Here is an 18,329-nt window from a genome sequence, read left to right as displayed (position 1 = left end):
GGGATCAAGGTAATTGCTCAAGTCCTTAAAAGTGGAAGAGGGAGGCAGAGGAGGGAGTCAGAGAGAGATGTGATGTCGGAAGCAGGGTCAGAGAGATGTTATGTTGCTGGCCTTGAAGATGGAGGAAGGGGGCCAAGGAATATAGGTAGTCTCTAGAAGTTGGAAAAAGCAAGGAAATGGATTCTCTTCTAGAGCCTCCAGAAAGGAACCGGACCCTGCTGACACCTTGATTTTAGCCCAGTGCAACTCCTGTTGGACTTCTGAAATACAGAACAGTAAGATAATAAATTGTGTTATTTTAAGCCACTAAGTTTGTGGTAATTTGTTATGGTAGCAGTAGAAAACTAAGTCTTGGCCTCAACCCTGATATTTCCATTCTTGAAGCCATTTCATTTATTTCCACCTATCCTTGAACCCCATCTTTCCCTCATCTCTGCTCTCTAGATCCATCCTTTGGACCTAGCGCTGCTGAGGACTCCAAGGGCACAGTGCGACTGGATCGATTCCAGGAGCAGCAAAGGGAGGAGGAGGAAAAGCCAGGTGAGTGCAAGGGCTAAGGGAGAGCTCTGGCTCTAGACTCAGACAGGCCTGGTCTGGAACCTGCGGGAGCACTTACTCCCTATGGAGTCTGAGCAAGGTGTTTGGCTTGTTTCTTCCGCTTTAACATGAAGACGGTGACAGGTGCTACCTCAAAGGCATAAAAGGCAATGATAACTATATCATGCATTTATCACAGACTATCGTGAATGCTCGTGTGCCACGAAGAGACCAGGTCCAAGGAATTACATAAAAAGGTCACTGGAGGGTAATCAAGGGACTCGCCAAGCACCCAGGGCCAGGTGCCAGGGAAGGCGCCTCTTCCCCTTCCTGCCCCCTCCCCTTTCCTGCTGGAGCAGCGGCTCTGGGAGAAAGCCCCAGGGGATGGGGAGATGGCTTGGCCAGCTGTGCTCATCTACAACCCCCGCTGCAGGACACAGAGGCAGGGCTACTCATCCTTTTCTCTCCCTCCCTCTCAACAACCCCTCCACCTCGCGCTGCCCTTTGGTGGCCATTCAGGCTGGTTTCACCGGGAGTGGGGCGCACGTGGCACGAAGCCAACCCCGCGCGGTGCGGGAGCGGGGGCCGTGCTGGGAGCGGGTCAGCGGCCGGGCCCGGGGGGGTTCTCACTTCCCCTCCCCAACGGCCGCGGGTGCAGGTGCCGCGGGCCGAGCCCCGCAGGCGGGGCGGGCCCTGTGGACACGCCCTCGCGGCGAGTCCTCGCCGCCGGTCGGGAGGAAGCGCCAGAGCGGCGGCTGGTGCTACGCGGAGCCGGGCGCTCCCCCACGCCCCGCGCCCAGGGACGCCGCCGGGCCGGCTTCTGGCCCCGGGTACCGCGCACGCAGCGAGCCGGGCCCGTGGGCTGCGCCCCGCGGCATGGCAGCCTCAGGTGGGTATTCAAGGCGCCAGGCTCCTCTCCCGAGCCGCCCCGCTGGCGCGCCCCTTCCGCCCTCCCCGCGCTCTCTCACTCACTGCAGCCCTCGAGCTCCGTCTCTCTCCTAATCCTGTCTGCTTCATGGGTGCGGGATCTGTGTTCTTTCTGTTCTTTTCTCTCTTCCTTGTCGCAAACTTCCACCCCAACTTTCCCACGTTCCCCTTCCCAGCCTGTTGGGCGATTCTCTTCAGCCCCTGCCTGACCCTCCCTGGTCCTCTGTCTTCTAAGTCTCCTTTTCTCCCTCCATCACTGCTCTCGGAGCATCTGAGGGTCGTTTTCCCTGTTCTGCCAACTCTGTGAACGTACAGAAGAGCTGAAAGAAGGCTGAGAGCCCACTTGTCTATGACGGGAAACGCTTCTCTTAGGGCCACATCGGACCAATAGGGGGCGCTCAGATAGTCCTAGGTGGGCAATGGGAGGTCGGAGGCGGCCCTGGCCACCTTCCCAAGCCTGCTTCCTCTACCCTTCCTAGGCTTTGTTTTTCGTCTAGAATTTTGATAGGAATCTAGGAACACCATTCCTTTAGCTTAACTTTTCTTATGTCCTTTGCAGAACTTTGGCGACTGGGGAGAGCAGGAGGCCACTGGGTAATCTACCCATCAAAAGGCGCCAAGAGTCTTTTGATTAGTTTGGGGCTCCCTTCTGGTTCATGAGTGTATACACTTGGCAGGTCACTCACTTGCTGAGATCCAGGACAAACCAGTAAAAATGATAACAGAGACAACTAATGAGCACTTACTATGCACTTTTGTGGATATTGTGCACCTAAATGTGTTCTCAGTGGTGACCAGGACACACCTAGTCTCTGCTCTCAAGGAATTTATAGTCTTATGAAGGAAAGTGATAAGTGAGCAGGGAATTAGTAGATGAGAAGACTAGAGATACCATGTTTGCCGTTGGGCGTCCCTGTATTTTCCAAGCCCATCTTATGGTGTTTTAACGGAGATAACATGTGAAAACAGGATGTAAAAGCCTCTTGAAAAATAAAATCTAGTCAGCCAGGAGAAGGTACCATTCTTGGAGGATATGGGCAGATGCTAGAATGAAGAGCCAGCTCTCCCCTGATCCCCTGAGGTCTAGCCTTCCAGTGGATGTGGGTAGAGAAGCCCAATGGTGACAGTCCCATTAAATTTGGTGATACAGGCTCATTATTTAAAGGGAGTGGGAAAGTAGCTAACATTAGCCTCGTGGTTCTCTAGTTGGGCTCTGGAAGTTAGAAGAAGCTATATTGTACATAAAGAACCCCTGGTAATAGGTTCATAGTCCACACATTACATTTGAAAGCTGAAGCAGTTATCTAGAGGGAATTCATTCATTCAACAAATACTTATTGTATGCCTACTGTTTACAGGCACTGTTCTAGGCGCTGGGTGTATATTCAGTAAACAAAACAGACATAAGCCGTGTCCCCATGGAGCTTATGGAGTAGAGGGGGAAGGCATTTAATAAGGAGAGTACATGATATGATAAGTGCAGTGGAAAAACAATAGAGAGGAGTAAAGGGGTTTGGGGTTATAAATTTAAATGAGGTAGCCAGGTTAGGGCTCATGGAGAAAGGGACATTTGAGCAAAGGCCTAAAGAGGAGTTATGTGGAGGAACAGTGCTCCAGGCAGAGGAACAGTAAATGAGTGTACGTGGTGTATTTAGGGAACAAGCAGCAGGTGGCCTGAGTAGGTGGGGTGCTTGGGGAGAAGTAGGAGATGAGGTCAGAAAAGGAACCAGTGAAGCTCCCACCTTCTTCTATGGCTGGAAATACTCTCTGAGCTGTTGAGTCCAGGAGACAGCAAACTGGGAGGGCCTTTGGGCAGAGGAGGCAGAGAAAACTACCCTTATCCAGTGTCCTGTGTGCCTCGCTCCAGTGGGTGTGGCTGAAGGGGCTAGAAGTGTATGCTCCCATTCAGATGGGGACTCAAGCCCAGTGGCCAAACCTGGGGCTGTTCATGGCTTTGTAGTGGCTTCTGCAGACGTGTGTATGGTTAGAGCTGTCAAACCCTCTTGCCATCAGCATCCTCTGTGGTGACACACCACTCCAGGTGCTGCAAGTGGGAGTTGGGCCTCTGGTGTCCCTGGGGCTCCCTAGGGTCTGGAGGTACAAGGACCCATGGTGGCAGGTCACAGTGGCGAGAGTGAGAGTGGTGAGAGCACCTCTTACCAAGATGCTGTAGGCTCTGGAGTCATCCAGGCCACTCTTCCATGTGGTCTTCTTCTCCTCTTCCTCCCCTATTCCCCCTCCTCCTCCTCCTCTTCCTCCTTCTCTTCCTTTTGCTTCTTTTAAACAACTTTATTGAGATATAATTCATATACCATACAATTCGCCTATTTTAAGTGTACGATTCAGTGGTTTTTAGTATCTTCACAGATATGGGCAACCATCACCACAGTCAATTTTAGAATATTTTCATCACATCAGAAAGAAACTCCCTATGCTTTAGCTATTACCCGCTTCTTCCCTACTCCTCCCCAGCCCTGAGTTCTACTTCCTGTCTCTGTATATTTCCCTACTCTGGACTTTCATATTAATGGGATCATATAGTATGTGGTCTTTTGTGACTGGCTTCTTTTATGTAGCGTAATGTTTTCAAGGTTCATCCAAGTTGTAGCATGCATTAGTACTTTATTACTTTTTATGGCCAAATTATGTGGTCTCCTTAAATTCCCTTCCACTGAAGGGTAAATGTTAGTCTTTTATTTTTTGAAAGGCTTATTTGTTTGTTGAAATCAAACAGAATCTTGGCTCTCTGTCCTTGAAAGAACTTGGGAAGCAAGATAAATGAAATGGAATCAGCCTAACCTGGAATATTCCCTAGGTTCTTGATGGCGTCTCTGTATTTACACATGAGAGAAAGGAGAGAGAGGCCATAAGTGACTTTCCCAAGTGGCCAAGTCTGGTTGAGTGAAGACTTGAATCCTTTCCTCCATGTGTCAGCCTCCAGATATTTGAAGAAAGCTCTTAAACCTTTTCCTGCCCCCTCTCTCCAAGCCTTTTCTCATCTCCAGATCCTTCTACCATCCCTGGACTTACAGGACAATAGGACTTGAAGGGACCTTTAATTTTCTGTGATCTTAACTTCCATCTGATCCTAGAAGTCCCTCAAGACTCCTGCCAAGTCTCTAAACTTGAAACCATCTAGCCTCTGGAAGCTCCTCAGGTGAATTGTTTCGAGATCTCTCCCTCGCCTGGTCACCTTTCCTATCTCACATCCCTTTTCATTGTGGCGCTAGTTGCAAACATGGGGCTCTAGGACAGATGAACGGGGTGCCAGAGTTACCTACAGACTGAAGAAATGGTCTGGACTGATTAGTTTGAAAAGCTGCCTGTCACTTCCTCTCTGTTCTTCTCAGGTGGATTCTGAATCTTTCAAAGGAACCTCTCTTTCAGTCACCGTGTTTCTTACCACCACCATCACTCGCCGTTGCCACCAGCCAGCCCCACCTCTACTGTTATCCATTCCTTTCTCCTTCTGTAGCCAGACCTGTTCTTTAAGCTCCACAAGGACAAAGACCCTTCCTCATTTCTGTCTAGGATTTATGGACTCCTTGTTGGTTCATGTATTCATTTCTCTGAATAAACAAACAAACAAAAATGAGAGAATTGATTTGGCCCATGTGAAGAAATGCCTTATGGTTAAAAGAAGGGAATTATCCTTGAAGAAAGGGGTGTCTCCCCCGCCCCCCCACCCCCATACCAGAGAGAGTTGCTGTCAAAGCGTTTAGTCCTGTGTTGTTACCAGCACGTTATGGAGAGACTTCAACTTCCACTTTGGACTTTTTTACAACTTCCCCAGCTTTCAGTTTCAGCAGCAGAGTGAAATTCAGGAAGGTGATAGATTTCGTTGTCTTCATTTACATTGAGGCAGAATTTGCTTAGATTTAGTATATTGGTCTGAAGTCACACCACAAGTTGGTGACCAAGTAGGTTGTGATATTAACTAGTCTGAGGCAATAACCACTTCCTTCTCAAGTACTTTTGCTCAAAGGGGGATCAAATTTAACACTAGAACCACAAGAATGAGACGTTTTAAATATGTTTTCCATATAGAAGAGGCTAACCCCTTAAGTGCTTTTTATTTAAATTGTATTTTTAAACTTTTATTTTAGAAGTTTTAGATTTATAGAAAAACTGCAAAGATAGTACAGAAAGTTCTCATATACTCCACACCCAGTTCCCCCTGTTATTAACATTTAAACTTTCCTTGATGACTAGAGGTCTTGAATGAACAGCAGGTATTGCAATGTGCTGAGGAGCAGGAAGGAGCAGGAAGGAGGAGCAGGAAGTGGTGAGGCAGGGTCCAGGATGAAATGAATACCCACTCCCTCAGTGGCCCCAGAACTTGTCATTTGAAAAATGTTATTTTGCTTTTGGGTCACTGTCTTCTCATAAAAGTGACAGAAATCGCTCATGGCCACATGGTCAGGGCACTGTAAAGTTGCTTTCCTGCTAAGCCAGTCAATGCTCCAAGATCCAACTTGCCTTCTTAAGGGTACTTCTTAAGCTCTAGAAAATCATCTTCTGATGGCTTCTTCATCGCTAGTGTATGGGACCACAGCCAGCCCTTTCTGAGATCTTATTCTCCTTCTAACCCACTTATACAAATTGTTGACCCGGTATTTCCTAGTTTATTTGTCTGTGTGTGGGTGGAAGTGGTGGCTATTGCTTCTTACTTTTGCACTTAATTGAATTGCAAGCATAGCATCAGTAACATTGCATCTTTAATATCAAAATGAAATGTAAAGTCTTGTACATTGCCTACCTGATGGACCACACTCATGCACATTCATAGGCAATACTTCACATTAGAGAAACATTTGCCTCTTAGGATAAACCAGCCACATAGGAAGGAGGGGCAGAAAGAAGGTAAATATATTCTGATGCCTTAACTCTGCTTTTCTCAATGTAAGCTCTATAGTTATCTAGCTTCGCCAATTTTATTCCTTCTATAGTCCTGAAATTATTTCTCCATTGAGGTACAGAGAAATAGTCTACACAGAAAACAAAAAAGATCCAATCAGAAAAGATTTTATTTTATGGAAGGCTGCAACATTGGCACATTAAAATTTTATCCTTAATCTGTTTAAACTTTGGGGCAAGAGTAAGCATTCCTAAAAAGGATTGTTTTATTCACAATTGAGGAAACAGACCACGCTCAGGATTGAGTTCTCTGTAGAGCCATAAATGCCCATGGCGTTGTCAGAATTGCTGACTATTTTTCTCCAGTCCCATATTGCCTTCTAATACTGACTTCTTTTAAAATTCGCACACTTTCGCTTCAAAAGTACTCTCAGGCTGATCAACTTGTTCCTGCTCAGGGCCTATTGGGTTTTGTGTTAGCACTGGAGTAGGGTTCCAGGAAAGCAGGGGCTCCAAAAAGACAGAAACTCCAAACTTTTTTATTTGCTATTTTAAAAGATTTGGTACTGTCATCCAGGGGGAGATCGGAACTGTGTTGGGTTCACATTTTATGTGTCATTCTTTTACTTTGAATATGGTGGTGGATGGGGCAAGAGAGGGGATTCCTTCCATGGTATGTTCAGAGCTTAGAGCCTCAGCTCTTGCCCCAGTCCTGCCTCTGATCTTTTTGCCGGAACCACTCAGTGGAATGTGGTCCAGGGATGGCGTTTGATTGTGACAACCCACAATTTAGATGATTCCTAAGCTTCATAAAATTTGAGCAGCTTCCTTTTCTGTGTGGGAGGAAGGATCCCTGTTGCGTTCTACTGACGCGTGGATACTCCTCTGCACTCACCCCTCAGATCTCTCAGGACAGTTCGTTGCATTAGTGGAGAGAGGAGGACCCATGGCAGTTATGTTAAGAGCCCAGCTTCTTTGAACTTTGATAATGGGAAGATAAGATTTATTACTCGTAAGATTCTTGACAGACTTCCTGATGGGAGGCAGCAGGTGGACTGGCAAGAGGACTGGACTGGGAACCGGGGGACAACCTGAGTTTCAGTCCTGGCTCCGAGACTAATTTGCTGAGTGTAAATTTGCTGAGTTCCTCCATCTTCCCAGGTGAAGTGTTTGTTTTATCTGTAAATGAGGAGTTTGGGCCAAGTGGTCCCCAAAAGCCCTTTTTAACTCAATGCTTCTCTGAGGCTTTTGACTGTTTCTGGCATTTGTGCTTTATTAGAGGGAGAAGAAAGCCTTTGTCACAGACCAGCTGTGGTAGGCACACCGTGCAAATGGTATTGTGGTCAAAGCATTAATTTAACCACAGTCACCCTTTACATTAATGCATTGTTTATGTTAGTGTGAGGATAATGATACCAGCTACTAATTATTAATTATTGAAGGTTTATTATATGCCAAGCACAATGCTTCTCACTTTACATGAAATATCTAATTAAATTCTCACAAAACACTGATAAATATTGCCATTATATTTCCATTTGCAGGTGAGTAAACTGAGATTTAAGAGAATATTCAAGTAACTTGCCCAAGGTTACACAGCTAACACTTTGCAGAGCCAAGATGCTAACTCTGGCTGCCTGATTCCAGCCCTATGCTTGTAACTACTGTATTTGGGAAAGAGCCAGGTTCTGGGGCCAAACTGTCTGAGTTCAAATTCTGCCTCTGCACTGTGATCTTGGGTAAGTTACTTAAACTGCCACACCTCAGTTTTCTCATCTTTAAAAAGGGGCTCATAGTAGTACCTACATTAGAAGGTTGCTGTGATGATTAAATGAGTTTACTAGGCAATGTGCTTGGAAGAGCATCTGGAACATAGTAAGCTCTATAGAAGTGCTTGCTGTTGCTGTTATTATCATCATCAGCAGCAGCATCATCATCCTATACTGCGTCAGCTGTGGGGGGAAGAGTATGCCAACAGAGGCAATAGCTTATGCAAAGATCTGAAACTGCACGGTATGTTTGGGCAAAGACAGAGAGTCTGGTGTGGTTGTAACACAGACTGTGGGTGGAGAAAGACATTAGACAGGTTTGCTGGAGGCAGACCCTGAAAGAGTGTGAGTGCCAGGCTCCTCGTCTAGATGGTGTATCTTGTAGCTCATGGGTTGCCCTAGAAGGGGCAGGCATGTTAACATGCTTCCATGCCTTGTTCTTGCTCAGGGGTGCTCGGAGGATGTGACATCCTCATCGTCTACAGCCCAGATGCTGAGGAATGGTGTCGGTACCTCCAGGACCTTTTCCTGTCCAGTCGGCAGGTCCGTAGCCAGAAGACGCTGACTTACAGGCTGGGCCCCCAGGCCTCCTTCTCGGCTGAGGACCTGAGCTTCTTTCTCAGCTCGCGCTGCGTCGTGGTGCTGCTGTCTGCGGAGCTGGTGCAGCACTTCTGCCAGCCAGCCCTGCTGCCCCTGCTGCAGAGAGCCTTCCATCCTCCACACCGCATGGTGCGGCTGCTCTGCGGGGTGCAGGACGGTGAGGAGTTCCTGGACTTCTTTCCAGATTGGGCGCACTGGCAGGAGCTCACCTGTGACGACGAACCTGAGACTTACGTGGCAGCTGTGAGGAAGGCCATTTCTGAAGGTAAGAGTCTCTTCTGAAGTAGAGATAAGCAAGCCCTAGGAAAGTGACTAATACAGGCCCCAGGCATTTCAGGTGCGACATTGTCATGTTAACACTAGTCATTTATATTACAAAATGAACCTGGACCTCACTATGCTAAGAGCTTCTGTCATGTTTATTGGTTTAGAGCCTATTCCTGGGATGGGATAGGGATAGGGTAGGTCTCTTGGACCGCAGGAGAGGAAGACAACACTTTCCTTTGGGTTCTGTGCCAGGACAAGAGCCTTCTTTCCAGAATTTTCTACACCTTGGAAGACACAGGACACAGGTTCCAGCCTAGAGGGCAGTAGGGGTGAGAAGCTGAGACTTAGTTTGTTGGGGGTGTGAGGAACATCACTGCCAACTTTTGTGCTTGCAAACCACTTCCATTTTATCATCATGTGACCTCAAGTTTTTTGTTGAAAAGGTGTCACTTTTGGCTAACATGTTTATAGGAAAACACCCCTCTTCTCTATTTCCCGCCAGCATAGCTTCTGTCTTTTGCCCTGTTTCTCCTTTTAAAGTGGGAAAATTCTGATCCTCTCAGCTGGCGCTAATGACTTCAGTGGCCCCAGGAAATGTGACATACATTCTGATTAACAGTAACGGAAGACGTGCTCTGGGATGGATGCATGTCACGGCTTTTCTTCCTCTTTTTGTTTTCTATTTTTGCCTCCCTGTGGGCTCTGAGCAGGCTATGTGTTTATCTTCTATTCTCTTGCCATTTGAGATCATATGCACCTGACACTAGCAAAGAAGCCTGGAAAATTATGGACCAATTTGACTATGCTCAGTTATCCCTGGTGTGACGTGGGTATTAATTTGGCTCATCCACCCCTGTCCCATTTGATTAACTGAATAAAGAGTTCACTGATTCTTAGTGATCTTAAATATAGCTTCCTAGATGCTTTTATTTTGGGGTGCCTTAGGAAAACCTCATGTGTACAAGAGGGGTATTAAAAAATAAACTATTGCAAGTTATAGAGAATGTAACTAAGGATATACTTACACCAGAAACCTAGTGTGGGTATAGTATAGTCTGAACCTAGTGTGGATAGAATAGCCTGCTCTAAACCAATAAATATGACCAGATCTCTTCACCTAGTGCGATCCCAGCTCAGTTTGTAATATAAATGATTGTTATTAGCATGAAAGATCTCACCTGAAATGCCTGGGACCTGGATTAGAATTTTTCCAGGGTTTGCTTAGCTTTACATGACAGAAAAAGCAAATAATTCACACTTGCATGATTGCACTTTGTTGCTTTGAGGGAGTTGTGATCTGCCTAAACTTACAAAGAACTGACACACAACTGGTTGTTTCTGTGGATGAACTTGTCATGGCATCGGTCCATTATGATCTTGTGACCCACCAGTCAATCATTCAGAGCTCCGTGGGTGTATTGTCGCTGTACTGGCACTTCATTCTGTTTGCTCTAACAGACTGTTCTTTAAAATATTACAGTGGAGTTATTTTTAAAAATAGATGGTGAAAAGGATTCTTTTCATATCGTTTGGACACATCCAATGTTTAGATGCCTAGATAAATTGATCGCCTGTAGTATTTTACTTTTTACTAAGAGTAAAGCCTTTAGCTTCAAGGTTGCAGAAAGAGTGAAGTGTTTCACAGTGGTGTTCTGTTCTGAGAGCAAATAACCTCTCATCAGAAAGAGATTATTTTAATGGGAGATTAAAATAAGCTGCTTAATGGAAAATCTCTGCAGTTCACAATCAATAGCTATGTAGGGACAAATGGAATTATAGGAAGGGGACGAGGAGGAAGGATGGCTTATGGCTCCAATATAGCTTTCTTATCTGGTATTCGACTTGTGAATTTTGGGATTTGAGGTCTCTGTGTGTGCCAGGATGGCTTGGGTTTGCTTTTGGGGTGTCCATAGCCATTGCCCTTGGTTAGCCCAGTAGTGTGGTGCTATATCTCTGATTTTTGTAATGGATAAGCTTTCCTAACAAACTCAAGACTTGAAGTCTGACAGTGTAGCAAAAACAGGGGAGGGACACTCCGTCGCCTGGCTCTGCTGCTAACTAGATGCCCAACATTGGGCAAGTTGCTTAGCCTCTTTGGGTTTCAGTTTCCTTCTCTGTAAGAGGCGGAATTAGACTTGATCTAAGACATTTTCCAGGGCTAATAATCTATGACTCCTTGAGGCCAGAGAGTCTCAAACATTTTTGAAGCACCGCCTTCTTGCCCTATTTCATACCTGCTTTGACTCCCAGGAAGCTTAGGGCTAAAACAGTGTTTGAGGACAGTACTATCTCTACACTAGGTTTCTGGTATAATGATGTCCTTAGTTACATTCTCTGTAACTTGCGATAGTTTAATACTTCTCTTGTACACATGAGGTTTTCCTAAAGTACCTCAAAGTAAAAACAAAAAATAAAATTTTCATGCATCCCACTATACAAGCTGCCCCAGTCCCATGAGAAATAAGTACATGAAACTTGTTTCTTTGACTTTCTATGTTTAAAAAAAGAATCGCAGTGGGAAATGTAATGGGAAATTGATAATGGGGATGAACTAATGGTAGGGACAATAATCACGGGGTTACTGATTGTAGGACTCTTCAAAGCTACAGGGAGACAAATTTCAGGTAAACTTTCTAACAGTTAGAGCATGCAAAGATGGAATGGGTGGCCTTTGGAGGTGGTGAGTTCCACATCACTGGGAGTGTGTAAGTGGAGACTGCAGGTGTGCTATAAAGGGATTCAGCTTTGGAACCATGGTTGGACCACGTGACCTTCACAGCCTTTTGATCATAAAATTTCCTTACGTGAAGTTCCACTTTCTAACCAGGAACACCTTTCTATTCTGAATTCAGTCTTCCTACTTCACCACGTCTCCCTGGGCTTTCTAACTCCCAACTGAAGAAATATTGGTCATGTTCCTACTATGACCCCAGCAGAAAACGGCAAGAAAAAAGACCTCAAGTCATAATCTATGTAACCTTTGAAAATAGTAAAACTCCCAGCATATTTATATATATATATTTTCTTAATTTTGAGGTACCTTTTGAAAAAACATGACTGCTTGATAAGATATTCACTGAGATCATTTAAAATTTAGGATAAATATTAGACCATTCAAAATTTAAAATAAGGTTTAAAGATCAAAAGCTTTAGAAGAGCTGGTAAATGGAGGTAAATATTCCAGAAACTTAGATTAAATGTGGTTACAGGAGTCAGTATACTCTCTTTTACTGCTGCGTTATCTGAACAAGTGCTTCTCAAACTTGACTGTGTGCAGGAGGCCCTGGGGATCTTGTCAGTATGCGTATTCTGACTCAGAAGGTCTAGATGGGGCCCAAGATTCTGCATTTCTAACAAGCAATTAGGTGATGCTGATGCTGCTTGTCAGGGGTCCACTGAGAAGCGAGCAAGAATCTAAGCCACCCTTCCTTTGTCAGGTCAATGGTTATGTACCTCTGTCGTGCATGGACCATTTTCTCAAATCTCTACTTTTCTGGAAATGCAGACACCATCACATCAGAGGGACTCCTGGACACCCATCAGTTTAGGTATAAAATTAGGCCAGTGTTTGGTGCTTAGGCCAACAGACTCCAGGGTAGAGGTCCCTAGTTCTCTTCCTGTGTCCTACTCGTCGATTCAATGTATTAGCTTGGGCAACTTTTAATCTCTCAGTTTTCCAGAAGTAAGTGGTCCTGACATTGGAGTGAGGGTGTAGTTCGATCACAATGCTTATTGCTTCTTCATTTAATAGGCCCATTGATCATAATTACTATTCCACTAAAAAATGTTTTGGAGGTTTTATTTTATTTCCCACCTCCTCTCTCTAAATTTGTCAGCCACCTTAAAATCAAGCAGATGTTTTAATTAGAGTCTTCAGTGTGTTGGAACAGCCAGTTTATTTCCCAAGATCTTCATCTGTAAAATGATGGGGTTGGCCCAGATGATTTGGAAGGTCTTTCCCAGCCCTCTGTGCTGTAATCTATCATTATAAGTTTTCTAAGAAGATGGCAAATCACCCAGAACCTTTTAACTGATTCAGTTTGGTTCCAAATGTCTGCAGTGATATATACCCAGCACGTAGAAGACAGTGCTATTGTTCTGAATTTGTTAGATTTGTTGGGTGATTATTTTAAAATAAGGAAGTGAGAAAAACCCAGGTACAGCACAGAAATTATTTCCTCTTTTTATTAGAGCTCTATTCTTTGCTGCAAATCTCACTGGAATACAAAAATAGATTCTGTTAGTCTGTGTGGGAAAGGACTTGGTGGGTGGTATTGAGTTTTATTTCAAAAGTTCCCATCATTGTGTATGTGTGTGTGTGTGTTTGTGCGTGCGTGTGTGTTTGTGTGTGTTGAGGGAGAAGGGGAGGACTAAACCTGATTCTCCTAATATCATTAAGTATTACACCAGAGATCTAGTCTGCTGCCTTATGCGCATATTTTCTCTTCACCTCCCCTTAGACCTCCTCGTGCCCTTTGCACCTCAGAAGTTCTGCTGGTACCCAAAATTATCATGTATTTTGCCTTTTGTTCCCGTGGGAAAAATTTAGAAGGATGTGCCCACATCTGGCCTCTCTTTGTTGATATGAATCTTCTAATCTGAGTATTAAACAAGAGTTTAAAAGCAGAACAACCATTTAAAAATGCTTTCAGCTGATCAAATAGATTCCACAATCTTTTCCTAAATTTGAAAAGGAACACTGTTTTCTGAAATGAAGTAACATATGTTCATCATAAGGTTAAAAAAAAAGAAGAAAAAAATACCTGTAGGTTTTTGCCAGTTTTCTCTTTTTATAAATAATGTTGCAATAAATCTTCATGCAGCTTTGTGCCTAAGTCTTTGTGAATCTCGGTTGATTTCCTCCCAGCCGTATTCCTGTAGAGTTCCCAGAGGGAGCGTTGCAGGCCTGCTCTGTGCATCTCTCCACCCTACCCCTGTAACCTGAATCCGGGGCCCCCCTGAATGCAGTTTTTTGTTATTGCAGCTTATTTAATGTTTCTCTTTTCCTTTATGGCTGATCAAGTCAATTATTTACATTGCAGTTTCTCTTGCAAAGATACTCATTTGAAGAACCGCCCTGCACCCTTCCTTCCCCTCACAGAAAGAGCTAATAATAAGATGAATGCTTTTGTAACGAGTACCATGTGTAATGCACTGGGCACTTTATGCATGTTTATTCCCCCCCACACCTCTGAGTGGGTAGATGGTTTTATTGCCATTCCACAGAGATGAGAAAACTGAGGTTCAGAGAGGTTAAATGACTTGCATGAGGACTGGGAACAGTTCGCCTTGGAACCTAGGGCCTTCAGACTCTAGAATGCTCTCTACTTTTTGCCTTGCTTTCCTCTAAGTCTCCTTTGCCCACCCTCCTCTTCTACGTGGAGACAAGAGGGATGAAAAAACTAGTGGAAGAAAAAGGATCAGGGACCACGAAGCTTCTCTGGTTCTCTGACCACAGGTTCCCAAGTCAGGCTGATCATTGGCATTGCCCCTGCACTTTGTTCAAAATGAAGGTGCCTGGGCCCCACCCCAGACCTACTGAATCAGAATCTTGTGGGGTTGGTCCCAGGACTATGAATTTCAGAAAGCCTCTGCAGTTGTTTCTGCTGTGCAGCCATGTTCTGGAGGCTCTGCTCCAAGCCCGGGGCCCTGGCCCTTGGTTTCCAGTTGAAGGAGTCAGCAGCAGCTCACGCCCTGTGGGCTGTTCTGAGGCAGGTCACGGGGCAGTGGTCCCAGGGGCTTAGAGCTTGGCCGTGGCACAACTCACTTCCACGTCACAGCCAGCAGCCCTTAGAGCGGGGAGGAGAGTTAGACCCTTGCAGCAAAGGGGAAGTCACTGTGCTGTCCTCGCTCTCCTCGGTGTGGTGGCCTCGCCGATGGTAAGTCGTTGACTTCTGGGGCTGCTGTGTTGCCTTGCAGAGACTGAGGGGAGAATCTGATCTTGGGCCTCTTGAAATGGGCTATTTTTGTTCTGCCATCCTCCTGCCTTGTAGCTGTGGATTATTGGGTTTGCTCTTTCTCTACTGTGGGTTTGTCCACTCTGCAGTCAGCTTCTCGAGGCTCCTCCTTAAATGACCCTTGCTGAAGGATGCTTTCTTCATACAGTCTTCCCTTTTGAAATAATCTTTGATTCAGGGAAGAACATGCCCAGCTGGGATGGTGAAATCTGTCTCGGTGTCACTAAAAATCTACAGCCTGTCTCAGGACTTTAGATTTCCCTTGCCAGGTACCCTGACTGCCTTGTAGAATAAGATAGGTCCACACTCCTTGCTGTGCCTGAAACAATTAGCAAGAACTAATGCCCATGATAGACTTTTGGGCCCATGGAACTTTCCCCTTGAAGCCTCAGAGTCCCCCAGGATTGTGAATTTCCCACAAAGCTGTGAGCCCCGGATGGCGTAGTGAAATTGACCACCTCGGCTGCTTCGTCAGCCACCCAGAGACAGCCTTCTCCTCCCAGTTGTGATCCCTCAAAGAAAGTATCTGCAAGTCCCTTTGTCAACTGTGGTTGGTGAGATGCAGTGGAAAGGGGATGATGAGTGCTGAAGTTTCCACTAGTGTGAGAATCTCAAGTTTGCACCTGTCTTTGTCTAAATTTTCTAACATGCACTGTAATGGAAATATCAGATACAGGAATTTTATCGGTTAGTTTCTCACCCTGTTCTTTCGGTATTCTTCGCATCTCGCTTCTCCTGGGACTATTGCTAGAAGAGAATACCAAGAACTTAGGAGGGACCTGACATCTGTTTTACTCTTTCCAAGCCCTTTTATAAAAATTATTATAAAAATTTCGTTTGATTCATGAACTTTTCCTATAAGGCAGACATGATTATTATCTCCATTTTAAAGATGAGGAAAACAAGGCGTAGGTGGGTTCAATGACTTGCCCGAGGTCACATAGCTGCTTTTCCATTAAAGCTAGGGTCAGGGCGAGGGCCTCCTGCCTTATAGTCCAAGGCCTAGTTATTGCCTTGTCGAGGTACCACAGTCAGCCTTTCGTCTGGTGTGTATTTATTGGACATTTACTGTTCGTGAGGCCCTGTGCTGGGTGCCAGGATAGAGCAGGGAAAGACAGACATAGTTATGCTGTAATGGTGTCTACCTTCCAGACCAGCCCTATCCAAAAAATGTATAATGTGAGCCACATGTGAAATTTAAAGTTTTCTAGTAGCCGCAGGGAAAAAAAAAACAAAGTAAAAAGAAACAGGTAATAAATTTTAAAATATGTTTTACTTAACCCAATATATATAAGATATTCTCATTTCAACATATAATCAATATAAACATTATTATTGAGATATTTTACATCCTTTTTTCATACTAAGTCTTTGAAATCTGGTCTGTATTTTGTTATAATTTAAATTATATATATAATTTTAATATGCTAGTGTGTGTGTATATATACATATATATATATAAATAAAAGGATACACAAGAGATTGTTGCTAGTGGTTGCCTTTGGGTGGATGGAGGACATTTTGAACTTCTTGTTTTAGACATTTCTCCAGCGTTTTAATTTTTCTACTGTGTTCATGTTTTACTTTCAGTTAGGAATTTTAAAAGAAAAATGATGGAGTCGTGAGGATTTTATAGATCTAGAGAAAGGTGTTGGGCTTACACCCAGCTAATCCAAATAGGTTGAGCTTCAGGTTAAATTCCTTTGTGCAAACTCCTTGGCCTTTTTCTCGGCTTCATTAGATTGATCTCCTGGGTAAGGGGAAGCAATGTGGTATTGGTTGGCCTTATTGCTATAGTGTCTGCACTGTCACTCACTCAGTGTGGGCTAATGCCTGGAAAGAGAGAACAGCTGCTTATCATTGAGTCATATTTTTACTCTTGTCAAATGGAATTTGACTCTTGTCAAACTGATGTCTTCTTAGATTACTACAGTCTTTCTGACAAGAAGTAAGAGACTATGGGTGTCTATTTCACAGACTCGGACACTAACTGGTGTGCCACCTTGGGCAAGTCACTTGGCCACCCTGGGTCTATTCTTGTCTTTAAAATGCTGAGAGGAGCCTGTTGACATCTCACACCTTTACAGTCATGAAATTCCATGATTCCAACTATGTGTGATTTTACATATCTTACATTTCACTGCTGGTTCTCAATCTGATATTTTTCAAAATCCCATCAAGGTATAATGTATTATTTCAGCTAACAAGTTATCCTTCACAACAGAATTTTACACAGAACCTTAAATGACATAATAATAGCTTTCTATTTATGGACATTAGCCCAAGGTCAGTCTTAGGAGAACATAACATTATGCCATTATCTGTGTAGGAATGAAAGAATGCATGTATTTAACATTTTACATGTATTGTTTATTATGGTCTGCATGTAGATTTATGAATGTGGGTTCATAGGAAGATAACGGGGGCAGGGGAAATGAGGGCAAATATGTATGACAGACTGGGTCTGTCAATTTCGCTATTATTGCAGGATGTTTTGACAGCTTTTCAATTTCGTTTCCATCGCCATTCACAAGACTGAGAGTGTATCTGAGATGGCTGAGGAAATGGGATGATTTATGCTATAAATGACTCTTTATCTGCCCATTGAAGAAATTATGGAAACCACAGTAGGCTTGTCATATGGACTTCAGGGCAGAAAACTTCCTACTTTAGCCGGTTTGGTAAAATTTAGACTTCAACAGTGGTTGGTTGGTTTTCCAAGATATAGAAAAATGAACAAAATCAATCAGTGATAAAATTGACCTTTCTGTGGGGGAAAACCATTTGGAGACTATTTTATTTTCACTGTGTTTATGTTTTTTAAGAAAATACTAGTCCTCATTGACAATGTTTTATATATGGTGGGCACCCAGTAAATGGTAGATGACTGGATGGATGGGTGCGTCCATGGTTTGTTGTGCATTTTCCTAACTATTGGGCCCATTTTGAATGTCTCAGATGGAGAAAAAGATATCCCTCCTGTGAGCATCTTTCTTAGGGGCCTGCACTACTGCTGCCATTTGGATTGTCAACCATTTCCATGGAGCAGGTTTGTCTTGTAGTCACATAGTCAGGATGTGTCCACATGTTGATTCAAAGCAAGACTGGGTCTATAGGTGCATCTTTTTTTCTATGTTTATACTTAGAAATGTACCAGATATAACAGCCTGTCCCACAAAAGAATCAGGTATGCCACTACAGAAGCTAGTTAATAATTGGAATTGTTTGCTCCGTGGGAGAGTGTGTGGGTCTATTGGTAGCAGAGATTATACCGCGTGTGTCCTTTTTGAAGGAGATCATTAAAATGAAGAAATGGGTAGAGTTCAGAGGAGACTTCTAGAATTGGCTTGTTTTGGGAATTCCTTGGTACTTTTTCTTTTGGATTTGTGCATTCTGCATATGTGTATCTCCCCTC

The 18,329-nt window shown here is 44.3% G+C and overlaps 1 protein-coding gene across 2 annotated transcripts in view; it reads left to right on the top strand.

The window, feature by feature from the left end:
- The first annotated feature begins 1,284 nt into the window (after positions 1–1,284).
- The window catches only part of PIK3AP1 (phosphoinositide-3-kinase adaptor protein 1), a 108,862-nt gene continuing 91,817 nt past the window's right edge, over positions 1,285–18,329 (top strand). Inside the window, exons 1-2 of one of the 2 annotated variants that reach the window (XM_004427894.3) lie at positions 1,285–1,426; positions 8,539–8,955. In XM_004427894.3, the coding sequence (XP_004427951.1) occupies positions 1,414–1,426; positions 8,539–8,955 (430 nt within the window). In that variant the 5' untranslated portion in view covers positions 1,285–1,413. Of the gene's footprint in view, positions 1,427–8,538; positions 8,956–14,746; positions 14,837–18,329 lie in introns of those variants that run through there. The other variant, XM_014785606.2, reaches the window with a different exon arrangement.

The sequence above is a fragment of the Ceratotherium simum genome, chromosome 6 (genome assembly GCF_057802395.1).
Source record: "Ceratotherium simum simum isolate JZ-2026a chromosome 6, ASM5780239v1, whole genome shotgun sequence".
Taxonomy (NCBI): domain Eukaryota; kingdom Metazoa; phylum Chordata; class Mammalia; order Perissodactyla; family Rhinocerotidae; genus Ceratotherium; species Ceratotherium simum.
Note: the sequence above shows the minus strand (reverse complement) of the source record. Positions and strands in the feature narration are given on the sequence as shown.